General features: G+C 35.0%; 3 protein-coding genes across 5 annotated transcripts; all 3 read left to right on the forward strand.

The window, feature by feature from the left end:
* Positions 1-163: 163 nt before the first annotated feature.
* On the forward strand, positions 164-2,671 carry LOC111779289 (uncharacterized). The gene is given in 4 exon segments (XM_023659408.2): positions 164-461; positions 464-958; positions 1,033-1,205; positions 1,867-2,671. Coding segments are annotated over 4 exon segments (942 nt in total). The 5' UTR covers positions 164-323; the 3' UTR covers positions 2,003-2,671.
* Positions 2,672-6,494: 3,823 nt separating this feature from the next.
* On the forward strand, positions 6,495-9,413 carry LOC111778629 (uncharacterized). 3 transcript variants are annotated; one of them, XM_087119319.1, is made up of 4 exons: positions 6,501-6,745; positions 7,737-8,192; positions 8,250-8,634; positions 9,023-9,413. In XM_087119319.1, exons 1-4 carry the CDS (start codon positions 6,632-6,634, stop codon positions 9,091-9,093), a joined length of 1,026 nt encoding a protein of 341 aa, XP_086975445.1. In that variant the 5' UTR covers positions 6,501-6,631; the 3' UTR covers positions 9,094-9,413. The 3 variants fall into 3 exon arrangements, with proteins under 3 accessions (XP_023514327.2, XP_023514329.2, XP_086975445.1); XM_023658559.2 differs by having other exon boundaries at positions 6,495-6,745; positions 7,737-8,634; XM_023658561.2 differs by having other exon boundaries at positions 6,499-6,745; positions 7,737-8,634; positions 9,015-9,413.
* A 1,780-nt stretch (positions 9,414-11,193) lies between these two features.
* On the forward strand, positions 11,194-13,352 carry LOC111778056 (uncharacterized). Its single transcript, XM_023657676.2, has 5 exons — positions 11,194-11,320; positions 11,430-11,626; positions 11,749-12,135; positions 12,220-12,594; positions 12,794-13,352. Exons 2-5 carry the CDS (start codon positions 11,452-11,454, stop codon positions 13,168-13,170), a joined length of 1,314 nt encoding a protein of 437 aa, XP_023513444.2. The 5' UTR covers positions 11,194-11,320; positions 11,430-11,451; the 3' UTR covers positions 13,171-13,352.
* Positions 13,353-14,435: the final 1,083 nt, after the last annotated feature.

Below are 14,435 nucleotides of genomic sequence, written 5' to 3' on the forward strand. Positions count from 1 at the left end.
ATCTCATTCATTTGGTAAAACCCAATTGAAACCAACAAATCTACAAAATATAGAAAACAATATACATATTTAAGATTTTCTTTGAACAAGAAATTAAAAATTTGAAGAAACAAACAAAATTGATGTAAAATGAGCATCATCCCATAGCCCCTATAAAAGCTCAACTTGCCACTTCAGCTGTAAGAAAAGAGGCATACATGCAGCCTTCTGGCTGTCTCCCACTTTTGCTTCCATTAACTTCCATTAAGAACTTGTCGTTCTTCTTCAATTCACATAAATCAATCCTTCAATCCCCTCTCAAATTCCTTGTTTCGTAGCGCTTAATGATGCTGTTGAGAAATTCTTCAACCCCAATTCTTAATTCTTGGCTTCACCAATCCAAATCCTCCCCTTCAGAATCGGACCAATTCCTCCCGTTTCGAAGAACCAAGTCGCTCTCGTTAACACCCTCTTTTCACCCTCTTTTCACCCTCCACCGCCTTTATCGAATGATTCAGTGAAGAGGGTAACCCAAAATCTGCTAGAATTAGATATTACAGATCCCAGAAAGAAGATTCCGGTACCCAAGAGTTGGAAATTTCAATCGGAAGTGAAATCCAAGGAGAATGGAGTATCAGTTCGAGATCAAGATCTTAGACCCACTTCAGATTCGCCGTCGTCTTCGATTCCTGGAGAGTTTTTGAATTCTGGGTTGGGTCTGAAAGTACCAAATGATGAGGTTCGCGATGAATGCGTTCTGCAGATGCTGGTGGTCGACGGCGGAACGGGAAGCGACGGCGGCCGGGTGTGTGGCGGAGGAGGAGGTGGAAGCGGCGGAAGAGGTTCCAACAGCGGTGGTGGAGGGGATTCTGATAAGTCAGGGTTTAACAATAGCACAGATGCTTATTATCAGAAGATGATTGAAGCGAACCCTAACAATGCTCTTCTACTTGGAAATTATGCTAAGTTCTTGAAAAAGGTACCTTAATTAGCATGAAATCTCTTGGAAATTTCTTCAATGGCAGCCCCTTTTGATTCTGCTCTGCCGTTTAGGTTCATGGAGATTTTGCCAAAGCCGAAGAGTTTTGTGAAAGGGCAATTCTAGCTGATCCAAATGATTCAAGTGTTCTATCGCTTTATGCTGATCTAATTTGGCATACACAGAAGGATGCTCAACGAGCTGCGACCTATTTTGATCAAGCTGTTCAAAGTTCCCCTGATGATTGGTAAGAATCTGAATGCATTTAAGTTGATTTCTTAGCTCATTTAGAACAGATTGGAAATCTTATCTTGTGGGCTGATTGATTCTGGTTCATTTGTTTACTTTTGATTGATTTTGATGATGGATCAAGTTGATTATGGCCATGAATACAAGAACATGAACAGATTCTGAGTTCAGTTTTGATATCGATTCCATTCCTGTTTGTGTCATTTCTTAAAGAGTTTAGATTGCTATCTCTGTTCATATATGGATCAAGTTGATTATGACCATGAATACAAGAACATGAACAGATTCGGAGTTCAATTTTGATTCCGTTCTTGATTGTGTCACTTCTTCAAGAGTTTAGACAGCTATCTCTGTTCATTTATAGATCAAGTTGATTATGGCCATGAATACAAGAACATGAACAGATTCTGAGTTCGATTTCGATATCAATTCCATTCTTGATTGTGTCATTTCTTCAAGAGTTGACATAGCTATCTCTGTTCATATATGGATCATGTTACAATTCATTATTAGAATCTCTCAGTGAGGCTTGTGAAGTTTATGTCATACAATTTCTTGTTGAAGCATTGAAATGGAGAGAATCTTTCTTAGCTGTTTGCTTCTCTGTTTGAGATATTGCTTCAAAATTGATTTAGTTGCAAATTTTTCTCTATTTACAGCTATCTTCTAGCTTCATACGCACGGTTTCTCTGGGATACCGATGTCGACGAAGAAGACGATATGCCACAGCAGTATGAAACAGAGGAAAGGCATACGTCTCGGCCCGGTTTCTCACATCTGGCTGCATCTTCCTAATCTCATCAAATATATAACACACTACTACTTTCCTTGCCACTGTAAGATATCTTCACATGTGTATGAACATGATTCCCTCACTTGTAACCCTTTCTATAACTCATAAAATGTAAAAAGTTCATAAATAAACCCACTTTTGAAGCCCCTTCTGCCTGTCTGTTCCATGGAGCAAGATTTAGCCTTACTTTCTCTGTACCTTTATGACAAAGTTACCAATTTGAAGAATCAGGGTGTTGTGTTAATCCCCGTCGACACTCGAACGATTGGGATTGGACATGGGTGTACAAGATCTCTAGCCTAATCGGACTAACAATGGCGGTTGATGCTTGAATGATCGAGGTTGGACATGGGTGTACGAGATCTCGATCCCGATCCTGATCGGACTAACAACGACACCCATGATGCCCAATGGATCGAGGTTGGATATGGGTGTGTGTACGAGATCTCGATCCTGATCGAACTAACAATGACTGTTGTTGATGCCCGAACGATCGAGATTGAACATGGGTGTACGGGATGTTGATCCTGATTGGAGTAACAATGACTGTTGTTGATTCCTGAACGATCGAGGTTGGACATGGGTGTACGGGATGTCGATCCTGATCGTTGATTTTATTGCAATAAGATGTTTTTGTTGTATGATATTCTTTGTTTGTGGCAGTGTCATTATCTTTCATGCATCAGCCAAGCTGTTCCAAAGCATGTTCTTAAGTATTTTAATGTTGTAATATCCAATTAAGGTTTGTATTATTATTATTATTATATAATTTTATGGTTAGTAGTATGTAGCTGATTTATATTATAATTTCTCAAACAGCTATACAATATTATCACTAATAAAAAAAAAGCAGCCACATGCATATTATTTTAATCATTTAATTAATGAAATTAATTGGGTTTAAGCCTATTGTTATCTTCTAATCCACTTATCTCCACTTGCCTATTTCAACAAATTCATTGGTGGTTGAATTCAAATTTCTAAAAATTTTGATAAAAAAAAAAAAAACCGAAATCTAAATTAGCATTCCCCGGTAACATGGTTAGGTACTCTACGCTTCTTAGGAGTGAAAAATATCTACAACACAGACCAACACGAGTACATGTTTTGTCATCACTCACATGCATTTCCCATAAAATTCTTAGGAAGTCACTCAATACAGAAGCCGATCACTTTTTTTATTTATGTGGTTTTGGTTCATTCATGTACCTCTCCTTTACTTATGTGTCACATAAAATATATAAACTAATTTGTGTTTAACAAATGTTTGTGAATTTTACGTGAATATTGCCAAATAAATACAATTCTCAAAATTTTAAAACTAAATTTATAATTTAACAGACAAAAATTAACGATACAAAATTTCTATAATTCATGATACCTACGTGATAGCACCTTTGCTTGATAATTATTAAAAATCATTTTATTTTAATTGTATAATGATTTGATTTCACTTTAATCGCCATTTAATTTATTAGATTAGATATGGATTACCCTGTGAAAGGACAACCATGAGTTGACCTTAACAATGTTTGAATCGACATGTCGTCTGCTCAGTTCAATGAGCTCATCGTTGAACTAACCTAAACAAACGTATGTATATATATCTCTCACAAAAAAAATTGAAAAAAATTAATTAATAAAAAAATTTAAGTGAGATAATCAATTAAATAAATTTCAAAATAAAAATGCTAAAATAAAACCTTCTAATATCAAGGGTTTTGTTGAGTAATAATAATTAAAAAAAACATAAAAATATTTAAGTCTATGGTTCAATCCTTTCATCGTATAGGTATTAAAGGTTGCACTGACTCACCCAAACTTAAATAGTGTTTTAAGCATGTCAGTATTGTGCTTGAACCGAGTTTGAACCTATACCTTTTAAGATCGAGCCGATTCAACCTAGACTAATTATGAAAAATAGGCTCGAAATGATGATTACCGCTAGTGCTAATATTTATACGTATGGTTGGAATAAAATTTTAAACCCAAGTGACTAACATTTTAATGATTAAATTAAATTTAAATTTGGCAATAATATCACAATCAATGGAGAGTTGTAAGCAATTGGTATCATAAAGAATTAGAAGCTGTAGATTAGGTTGAAAATTATATGTTTTGTTAATTACATACCTAACATAAAGACATATATAAAAGCTATTAATTAATTTAAATAGATTTTTTTATAAAAAAAAAAAAAACAAAAAAATTATTAGGTGGTAAGTCAATTTTTGTATCTCTATCAAATATTAAGTCCATTTATATCTATTAATTATATAGTTTTTATATCTCATAATAAATTGCAATTCATTTTTCTACCCAATATATATATATATATAATATATATGTATATATGTATGATGTAATGGTGATATTAATTATAAGTTGAAAACAATAGCAAATTAAAGTACAAATAATGTACGTTTACACAATTTTTATAAAATAAAATTTGATCGAAATTCTTTAAATTCATTATTGTTATAATGTTAATCGTTATTTTGTTAATAAAATTTGAACATAAATAAGATAAAATAATAAACGGGATGGGACAAATTATAGTCCCCACACCTTGCTTGCAACATTTAAATTATTTATTATTGTAATAGTAAATAAGTTGTTAATGTGTTATAATATTAAAATTTGAATAAACTCGACTAAACATAATTATATTTTTACTTATTTATTAAATAAATATATAATAATTTTTTAAACCACGGTATTTAAAACTATAGTATATAATATATATATATATATATATATATATATATATATATATATATTTAAAGATTTGTTATTATAGTTGATAATAAATATAAAAATAAAAATGAAAACAAAAATGATATAAATTTCAAGCAAAAAAAAAAAAAAAATTTGATTCCGAAAAAAATAAATGGAAAAGTTTAATAAGATAATAATTATGCAAATTATTCTATCACATCTTATTAGTTGTTAATTATATTTTTGGCAACACGTTTTTTTTAAGAATAAAAAAGGTTTTAAGTAATGTTGACCAACAAAATTAGCTATAAATACTCCCAAAAGGTACTTTATTAGATCTTTATTTGCTTTTAGAGTTTTTATTATTCTAGCAAAAAAAATTAATTTTAAAGTTAATTTCTATAATTTTAAGTATAAATACTTTAAAACTAATTTATAAATTGAAAAATTAGGATAATATATTATGACAAAAATAAAAAAATACGATTTTATTAAGCTCAAAATTTAAAATATGTTTAATAGTTAATTTTTTTTAAAACATTATATTTATCCACCTTAAAATTAAAAAATCTATTTAATTATTTAAATTTGTATTTGATAATTGATTTAGGAGGTAAATTTAAAAATAAAAACAAGGATTTGAAAACTCTTTTAGTTTCTAAAATTTAATTTAATTAAAAATATATATGGTAAAAACAAGTAGTATTTATCAATATTATTTATTTAAAAATATTCACAATTTTAGAAGCAAAATTTCAAAGAGGGCCCACCAAGAATAAATAATATTACGCGAATATATAGATGTAACCTTACTAAACACGTGGCGGAAGGAGAGTGGATGATAAAAGACCCGAATTGGAAAGGAGAAAAAGAGAAATAAAGGGGAGAATCGTGGGCGGACCTGAAAGTGAGATTCCAATACAGTTGATAAGCGACCTTATCCAAAAACGCTATTCACTCTTCCACGTGTGCCGTCATGTTTTTTCAACTCCCCCACCGCCGCGTGGCTTCACATTTATCATTTTATAAAATAAAATCATTAAATTTAATATATATATATATATATATATATATATATTAAATTAAAAAAATTTAAGGACAAAATTTACAATCTAAGTATATTTATTTCATTAATTCTAAATTAGAAAATTAAATAATTAGTTTTTAATATTGTAATTTGTGTATTATCCATTAAACTAAGCTTAGATTGACGTTCATAAATATTTAAATTAAATTATAAATTGATATGATATATTAAAAAAATAATATATAAAAAAAATTATAATTCATCATCTAACTAATTAAATATTATGTAAATGTATAATCAAAAGACAATTTGAAAAGAATTTAAAAATATGATTGCATAATTGACAATATTTAAACAATAATAATTAAAATGGACAAAACAAATAATAGATATTAAACTATAGGGACGTGGGTTTCACGGGCATTGTCTGGCGCGTGTATTGACCGTTTTGTTCGCTAAAAAATGTGTTTTGGGGAGTAAAACGCGGCTAATGGTTTCTAACTGGTTGGTTCATTGATTAAAGAAACTTAGCAAAAGATTTAGAATCAAAATATGGATTAGGGATCACTTAATTCATTGGGTACAGATTTATTTATTTATTTATTTTGAAATTTATAAATTACTCTGAGCAAAATTTGTATGGATAAAAGTGAATGGAGAGAGATAAGGCAAGGCATCACTTATTGGTGAAGCTAAGCTCTAAACTTTCATGAAGCTTCGACCCCTCCTGATTTAACCCATAAATGCGTCTTAATCTTAATCTTAATCTTAATCTTAATCTAGAGAGAGAGAGTGAAGAGAGAGAGAGAGAGTTTATAGAAGAGTTTTGACTCCCAAAGGCCAAAGCGAATTGAAAGTTTGTGTTGTTTGCAAGTGGGAAAAAGAGATGGAAGACGAAGTGGGAGTGCAGAGCAAAGAAGAGCTTCAAAACCCAGTTGAAGGAGGAGCTAAAGATGAAGTTTCTGTTCATCTTCCAGCTCCACCTTCTTGGAAGAAACTGGTTTTTTTTTTTCACTCTCTTTTTTCTTCCCTGTTCTTGTGTTTTCAGCTTTTTGATTCTTTTTATTTCTTTGTTTTTCTGTTGGATCTGTTTCTGGGTGTCTCTAATTTTTGCTTGATTCTCTGTTTTTGATGTTGGTATTAATCTGTTCTTGGTGAATTGTGGTTGCTGCTGTGTTTTTAGTTCTAGGGTTTGTCAATGTCTTCGCTCTTTGCCTTTGTGATTAGGGTTTTTCTTGATTTGGGAAGTGTTTGCCTTACAAATTGGCTGCTTCTGCTCATAGTTTCTGCCCTTTTTGATGCTATTTAGGGCTTGGCTTCAGTAAATTCAGCAAGATTTAGAGATATTTAGGGAAGAAAAACAGGGCTTTCTCTTTAAAAAATTAATCAATTCTATAAGAATCAGGTTGTAGGATGTGTGCCTTGCAGATTCACAAACTTTTAATCACATTCTGCTAAGCTTATAGAAACAGAGGAGCTCCAGTACAAGCTAATGAGCTATCTTAACAGGAAAAGCCCACATTCGAAGCAAATCACCCCTAATACGACTCGCTTCAGGCGCATGTCTTGGTTCTTGAAGTCCTAATTGGGGTCGAGAAAAAGAAAGACTAGGGGTGAGAGTGGGGAGAGATTTCTACCCGTTAGCTAAACAGGGCTAGGGATGGAAATTCCCGTTTCCTCGTCCCTGCCCTGTCCCTTGGACATCTATGTATATATATGTATGTATGGCTTCCCTAACCCCGCCCGACCCCGTGGACGTATTTTAGTGTGCCCCGTGCTTTTACAACACGGACGAGAGGGGGAATTAAAGATTTGTTTTCCTTTTTTAACCTGAAAACTGTGTTCCCTTGACTGAGGATAACGTTTATTACTTGCACCAGCTGGTTCTGGTTGTGTAAAATCATTCTGGGTCTGAATGATTCTATTTTTCCCTTTCATTCTTTGGCTTTGATGATGATAATCATGATAGTTCCTGTTTTATTTCATTCCAGTTATCACCCAAGAAGGGAGGTACACCAAGAAAGAACGAAGTCATATTCATAGCACCGACTGGCGAGGAGATCAGTAATCGAAAACAGCTCGAGCAGTACTTGAAATCACACTCTGTAGATGTTGCATTATCGGATTTTGATTGGAGTACTGGTGAGACACCTCGAAGATCTGCTAGGATTAGTGAGAAGGCTAAGACAACGCCTCCCCCACAGGAAGATCCCCCGAGGAAACGAGCTAGAAAGTCTCCTGGCTCGAAAAAGAAGGAAGCTAAGAACTCCGAGGGTGTAAAGGAAACTGATGTTAAAGATGTCGAAATGTCCGAGAAGGAGCACGCTGAAATCGAGAAAGAAAAGGATAAAGAGCCTAAAATGGTTGATGAAACAAAAGAAAAAGAACCTGAAAATGCCAAGGATGAAGAGCCTGAAAAAGACATTGAAACTGCCAAGGATGAACAGGCCAAGAACGTTGCTGAAACAAAAGACAAGGAAATTGAAACGGCCAAGGATGAACAGGCCGAGAACGTTGTCGAAACAAAAGACGAACCCGGCATTGAGAATGTGCCCGGTAACACGACGATAACCAAAAACGGTCAGTTAGATGCTGAAGATCAAAGTCATGGTAATGTTCAAAATCAAGAGGTAGCCACAGCTGTTGAAAGTGTGGCATTGGTGGGTGGACAAGATAAAGGGGAAAACAGACCACAAACTGAAGCTGAGAAAGCTAATGAATCATGCTGTATGAAACAGGAAAAGGCAGATGCTAGTAACATCAAGGAAAATGGTGTTGCAGGAACTCCAGCATCCGAGGGAACGACCACGGAAAACGAAGACGCACAAAAGCACGACATCCAGACAAAGGAAAGAGTGAACAAAAACGAGAGAGAGGTGATCGAAACCGGTAAGTAACAAAGTTATACGTCCCCCTTCTCCATTCACCATCACAACTTGCACAGCCAAATGAACATGCCACCACACTTTTGTAAGTTTGAAATTGCTTCAATGACTGTAATTTTAACGTTGTTAAGGCTAGACTTGGTTGCAAAAAGATAACTCTTCTGATGTTAGATGGGTTTAGTTTTGTTCTTTATGTTCTTGTTCTAGCTGCTACAATCCAAGCCAACTGATAGCCATTGTTAGTGAAACTTGATACCTGTGTATGCCATAAGTATGTCAAATTTACCATCTCTGATATCAGGCATTTGTGTCCGTTGGATCATAATAAATGAAGTAGAAGAACTTTCCATTACTCTGCCTATCTTGATTTCTCCGTGTTTGAAGTTTTGTAGCGATGAGATCCCACATCGGTGAGGGAGGAGAACGAAGCATTCTTTATAAGGATGTAGAAACCTCTCTCTAGCAGACACGTTTTAATAACCTTAAGGGGAAGCCCGAGAGGGAAAGCCCAAAGAGGACGATATCTGCTAGCGGTGGGCTTTGACCATTAAAGCCTAATATTTGCTTGGACACGGGGATGGCTGCTGCTGTTGGTATTATTAGCTAGTCAATTCTCTGAATGGTCCCTGGCTTAACAGGGACACAGTCAGCTTTATATCGTACACTTGTAATGTAAACAGTATTAATGTGTAGATATGAACATAATCATAGTGACATAATGATGATGGACTTTTGGTACAAAAACGTGGAAAAATGGAAGGACAACATCTTTATACTATGAAATCATTGTTTGAGCTCGGGTTACGTTTGGTTCATGACAAAGATTGTTGCTCTATGATAGAGGACGTGTTGTGGGACTCTTGATAGCGGAATACATAGCTAGAGAGGAATAGTAGGATTGTAAGAGGGTCGAGATGCCTACAAGAGGAAGGTTATTAGATTTAATGTCTCTTTGCTTACATCTTACCCGAAATTTTTGAAATCATCAACTCGGTCGAGTTATTTTTATATATTCTTTCAGTTTGCACGGTTTCTTACCATAAAATATCTTTATTAGTACAAGATTTAAGAAAACTGAAGCTGTTACGAGAAAATGATGAAGAGATTTGTTGAAAAACCGTTCTAAATCTTTTTTCATCTAACGTGTGCGATATCAAGAACAACAAGTCTTGATTTGGTAAGTGAAAGTCTTTGTCGAGAGAAGAAAATACGGAGAGTCTTGAGAGAAAAGCCAAATTTAAGGATTAGAAAGTTCAAAATCAAAAAGTGGCAATGGAAAAACATGAAAGTGTATACCATATTATATAAAATATGTAACGTTTGGGAAGTTTCCTACAACTTTTGTTATGAACCCAATGAATAATATTATTTGCATACCACATGTCATGAAAACATAATTTAATATCAATTTTTTAAATACCCGATATCAAATCTTATGATAAATGTGCTGACTTATAAACAATTACTTGTAAGAATACGGAAACCAATATACCTAACATCTTTCATTACCAAAAGAATAATTGTTAGTGCTTAAAATATATTTGAGCTAAAACGCTAAATAACAATTTGAATAAAGCTCAACTAGTTAGAACAGTTAATCCCGAGAGTTGGAGGTTTAAATTTTCATTTTCACTTGTTGAACTAAAAATGTGACATTGAGTAAAAATGAGATACATGAATGAATTGAGACTGCATCGGAATGATAGTGATTTTGTGAGATCTTACATCGGAACATTTCTTATAAGGGTGTGGAAGCCTCTCCATAGCAAACACGTTTTAAAACGAAAAACCCAGAAAATGGAAAGTCCAAAGAGGACAATGTCGGCTAGTCATGGGCTTGGACTCCTACTGGTCTTGAAGATAGGATGAACAAAAAATCTTAAAAGAATTAACATGATACGTAACATGTCAAAATGGACAATATCTACTGGAATTGGGCGGCTACAAATGGTATCAGAGTCAGACACCGGACGATGTGCTAGCGAAGACGCTTGGTTCCCAAGTGGGGATTAGAGCCAGATATCGGACAGTGTACCAGCGGCCCCTAAAGGGGGGTTAGACTGCTACAAATGGTATCAAAGTCATACACCAGACATTTTGCAAGGATACTCGCCCCCAACCCATTCTCTTATAAGGGTATGAAACCCCATAAGGTTATCTTGACAATAATTTTACTCTAAGAATCAAAAAGTAAATAATGTGATGGCACTACAGAGAAATGTCGATCAAATGTCAAATCTAAATTTTAATTTCTCCAAAATCAAATTGATTAGATAATAAAACTATGTTCTGAAAAAAAAAAAAAAAAAAAGTCATAATTTTAATTTTCAAACTTTTCATCAACAAATCAAACAACAATTAGTGTAAAAGAAAGACCAAATCAAACTTAGAACTCTCTGCAATTCATATTATTTAAAAGAAAATAAAAGCTTACACAAATAAGTCTTCACAAAAGACTCAATTTTTCAACTAAAATTAATATGAACAACAAAACAAAATCCACACAGATTCAAACCCTTCTAGTCCCAAACTTTAGTTTTCCATTCTATAAAATTTTTAAAGAATTATTTACCTTTTCACATTCACAAGCAGCCCCCAATCGTTGATCATTCTAAAGCACATATCCAGACTTTGACCGGCGCTGCCCCCTGGCAGTGACCGAAGCTTCTCGTCGTCTTCGTTGCATCACCGTACAATACTTCAATCTTATGCTTATCTTCTCTTTTACTTTTCAATCCAATTTCATTATAAATATACCCATTACTCTTCTCCACATTTCATCTTCATATTTGCTTGCAGATTAACAGAGGAAGAACTAAAAATGGCCGCTAAAGTCGCTCTTGTTCTGGGTCTTGCTCTGTTTTTGTTCCTTCATCACTCCGCCGCTCAGACCGTTCATGTCGTCGGTGACTCCACCGGCTGGAGAATCCCTCCTACCGCTGATTTCTATGCTAAATGGGCCACTGGTAAAACTTTCACCGTCGGTGATTCTTTGGGTAAGGAATTTACAGCTCTGTTTCTCTAAAATCCTCTGTTTCTCTAAGATCCTCTGTTTCTTTAAGATCCTCTGTTTTAGCAGAAACTAATGAAATTATGAATTGGGTTTTTGTTGTTGTAGTGTTTAATTTCACTACGGATAGGGACGATGTTACGAGAGTACCGAAAGCGTCGTTTGATATGTGCAGTGACGACAATGAAATCGGCGACTCCATTGAAATTGGACCAGCAACCATGCGTCTCACAACTGCAGGGGAACATTATTTCATCAGCTCTGAGGATACTCACTGTCAACAAGGTCAAAAGTTAGCTATCAATGTCACCGCCGCCCCCGCCGCCCCGATAACTCCAACGCCGCCTTCTACCAAAGCTCCTCCCCCAACCTCCGCACGCGCTCCCGTGACCCATGTCGTCGGAGACGCTACTGGCTGGCGCATTCCTCAGGGCGGCAACATGTTCTACGTCAACTGGGCTACCGGAAAGGAATTCGTTGTCGGCGATTCTCTCTGTAAGAATCTGAGCTCTTCTCCGATTGAATTGAAGCTTTGAAATTGAAATTTGTGAATCACCCAATAACCCAATTCTGTTGCAGTGTTCAATTTTTCAGCCGGAGACGATGTAGTTAGAGTGACGAAGAGATCCTTCGATTTATGTAGCGACGACGATGACATCGGCGAGGACATCGACGTTAGCCCTGCAAGGTTCTTCCTCAACGCTCCCGGCGAGTATTATTTCATTAGCAGCGAGGATAGGCACTGCCAGCAAGGTCAGAAATTAGCAATCAATGTTACAGCCGCTGCCTCTGGACCTATGCCTCCACCGTCCAACGCTCGTCCACCACCCCCAAAGCCAGCTCCAGTGACCCATGTCGTCGGAGACGCCGTCGGATGGACCGTTCCCCAGGGCGGCGCTGCTTTCTACACCAACTGGGCTGCCGGCAAGACATTCGCAGTCGGCGATTCTCTAGGTAAGTTCGATTTCAATTAATGATAAAATAGAATCCTTGGTCTCTGACTAAAAAAACGATCCAGAGTAATTTATTATAATCGGGTGTAATTTATGACTACCGAGAGTAATTTATGAGTTCAATACGTCCTATTTAAGAGAACTTGCTTATTATCGAGCAATCACTTATTTACAAACATTTAAATTTGGTCGTGTTGCAGTGTTCAATTTCCGACCCGAAGTACACGATGTGGAAAGAGTAACAAAGAGATCGTTCGATATATGTAGCGACGACGACGAAATCGGCGACAGCATCGACTCGAGCCCCGCAACGATCGTGCTCACCGCTCCCGGCGAGCATTACTACATCAGCACGGAGAACCAAGACTGTGAATTAGGTCAAAAATTAGCAATCAATGTTGTCGCCACCAGATCCAACGCTCCTGCAACCTCCATTGCAACATCTCCAAGCTCGGGTCCTAGCGCTGGCGGTCCAGCGTCGAACCCCGGCGGCAGCGGCTCACCGTTCTCCTCCGCTAACACCGTCGCCGCCGCAATCTCCGCCACATTGTTTGGCCTAGTTTTGAACTTCTTCTAGATACTTCCCTACTTTGACTGGTTCTCCTTGTTTAATAATTATTATATTTTATTATTTTCTTTTTGTTGTTATTATTTGAGTGCTTGGCTGTGTCATTCCAGTCACGGCCATATTTATGTCGACGTGTCGTGCTGTATTTTGTCATTTATTTATAAATAAATAAATCATTTAATTTACACTTTTATCTATATATATATATATATATATATATTTTTATATTTCTTTATTGCAATTTTCATTATATTATATTGTAATAAGGATTGCATGATTTCGAATATCGGTCTCATAATTTCTTTTTATAAAAAATATTACAAAATAATTATTTTAAAAATACAAGTCTATACATTTAGTATTAAATAATTTAAAGGTATTTTTGCATATTTTTTTAATAGATAATTTATAACTTTGGATTATGTTTTTGGGTATATAATTGAGATGTTTTTCCTGTGGGTCCCACAGTCATTAACCGACTTAATTCATTTGATTTTTGGGTACACATTTATCTTTTAAAAAAATAATATCTTAATTACTAATAATATTATTATTATTTTTTTTTTTTTTTGTTTTTAATCGTAAATGATTTAATATTTTATTTTTATCCATTCACTTTATATTTATTTTATATGTTAGTTTATATGGAGGTGGGCAATGATATTAAATGTAGATATTTTATGAAGCTGGGAAGAACGTGGGTCAAAATTCAAAGTTGGCAAGCGAATCATGTCAATTTCCATTGAAAAGTCAAGAATTTTAAACAGACCCACTTCTCATATTTATGAAAGAATTCATTGGCTTCTTCGTCTCTGTCTCGACTAGTCGGAGCTTTGGAGTTGTTGTTAATGGCGACAACGAACGCTTCCATTTTTACATTTGTTAGGAACCACAATTCTATTGTCCATTTTGATCCTAAACTATTGTGACTTTATTTTAAACTTCTCCAAAATGCCTCGTACTAATGGAGAAGCTTGTCCGCAATCAATGTAATTTTATTTTCCAATCTACTAGTTTTTGCTCGTTTCATTCCATTGATTGTTGGTAAACGAGTAATTAGAAATTTGGTGTATGCTACTTGATCCTAGCCTTTGGTTTCCTAAATGGACTTACTCGTGACAACCTTTTAGCTGGGCAATGACCTGTACGTTTTCTTATTTTGTTCTCTACTTTTTAACCTCGAAAAACATATATATTGTTGCATGCATGAGTAGTTTGTACTATTTAAAAAAAAAAAAAAAAAAACAACTAACTAATCCTCTAAGGAAGAGGAA

This window comes from Cucurbita pepo, chromosome 17 (assembly GCF_057944985.1).
Source record: "Cucurbita pepo subsp. pepo isolate OVF chromosome 17, ASM5794498v1, whole genome shotgun sequence".
NCBI classification, from domain to species: Eukaryota; Viridiplantae; Streptophyta; class Magnoliopsida; order Cucurbitales; family Cucurbitaceae; genus Cucurbita; species Cucurbita pepo.

What these genes read in the sequence shown, in the direction of transcription:
- LOC111778629 (XM_023658559.2), top strand. Translation starts at nt 6,632, where the DNA reads ATGGAAGACGAAGTGGGAGTGCAGAGCAAAGAAGAGCTTCAAAACCCA. An exon ending in CACCTTCTTGGAAGAAACTG is followed by an intron (nt 6,746 to 7,736) that starts GTTTTTTTTTTT and finishes ATTTCATTCCAG; the next exon opens with TTATCACCCAAGAAGGGAGG. An exon ending in GAGAGAGGTGATCGAAACCG is followed by an intron (nt 8,635 to 9,022) that starts GTAAGTAACAAA and finishes GAAGTTTTGTAG; the next exon opens with CGATGAGATCCCACATCGGT.
- LOC111778056 (XM_023657676.2), top strand. Translation starts at nt 11,452, where the DNA reads ATGGCCGCTAAAGTCGCTCTTGTTCTGGGTCTTGCTCTGTTTTTGTTC. An exon ending in CACCGTCGGTGATTCTTTGG is followed by an intron (nt 11,627 to 11,748) that starts GTAAGGAATTTA and finishes TTGTTGTTGTAG; the next exon opens with TGTTTAATTTCACTACGGAT. An exon ending in CGCAGTCGGCGATTCTCTAG is followed by an intron (nt 12,595 to 12,793) that starts GTAAGTTCGATT and finishes GTCGTGTTGCAG; the next exon opens with TGTTCAATTTCCGACCCGAA.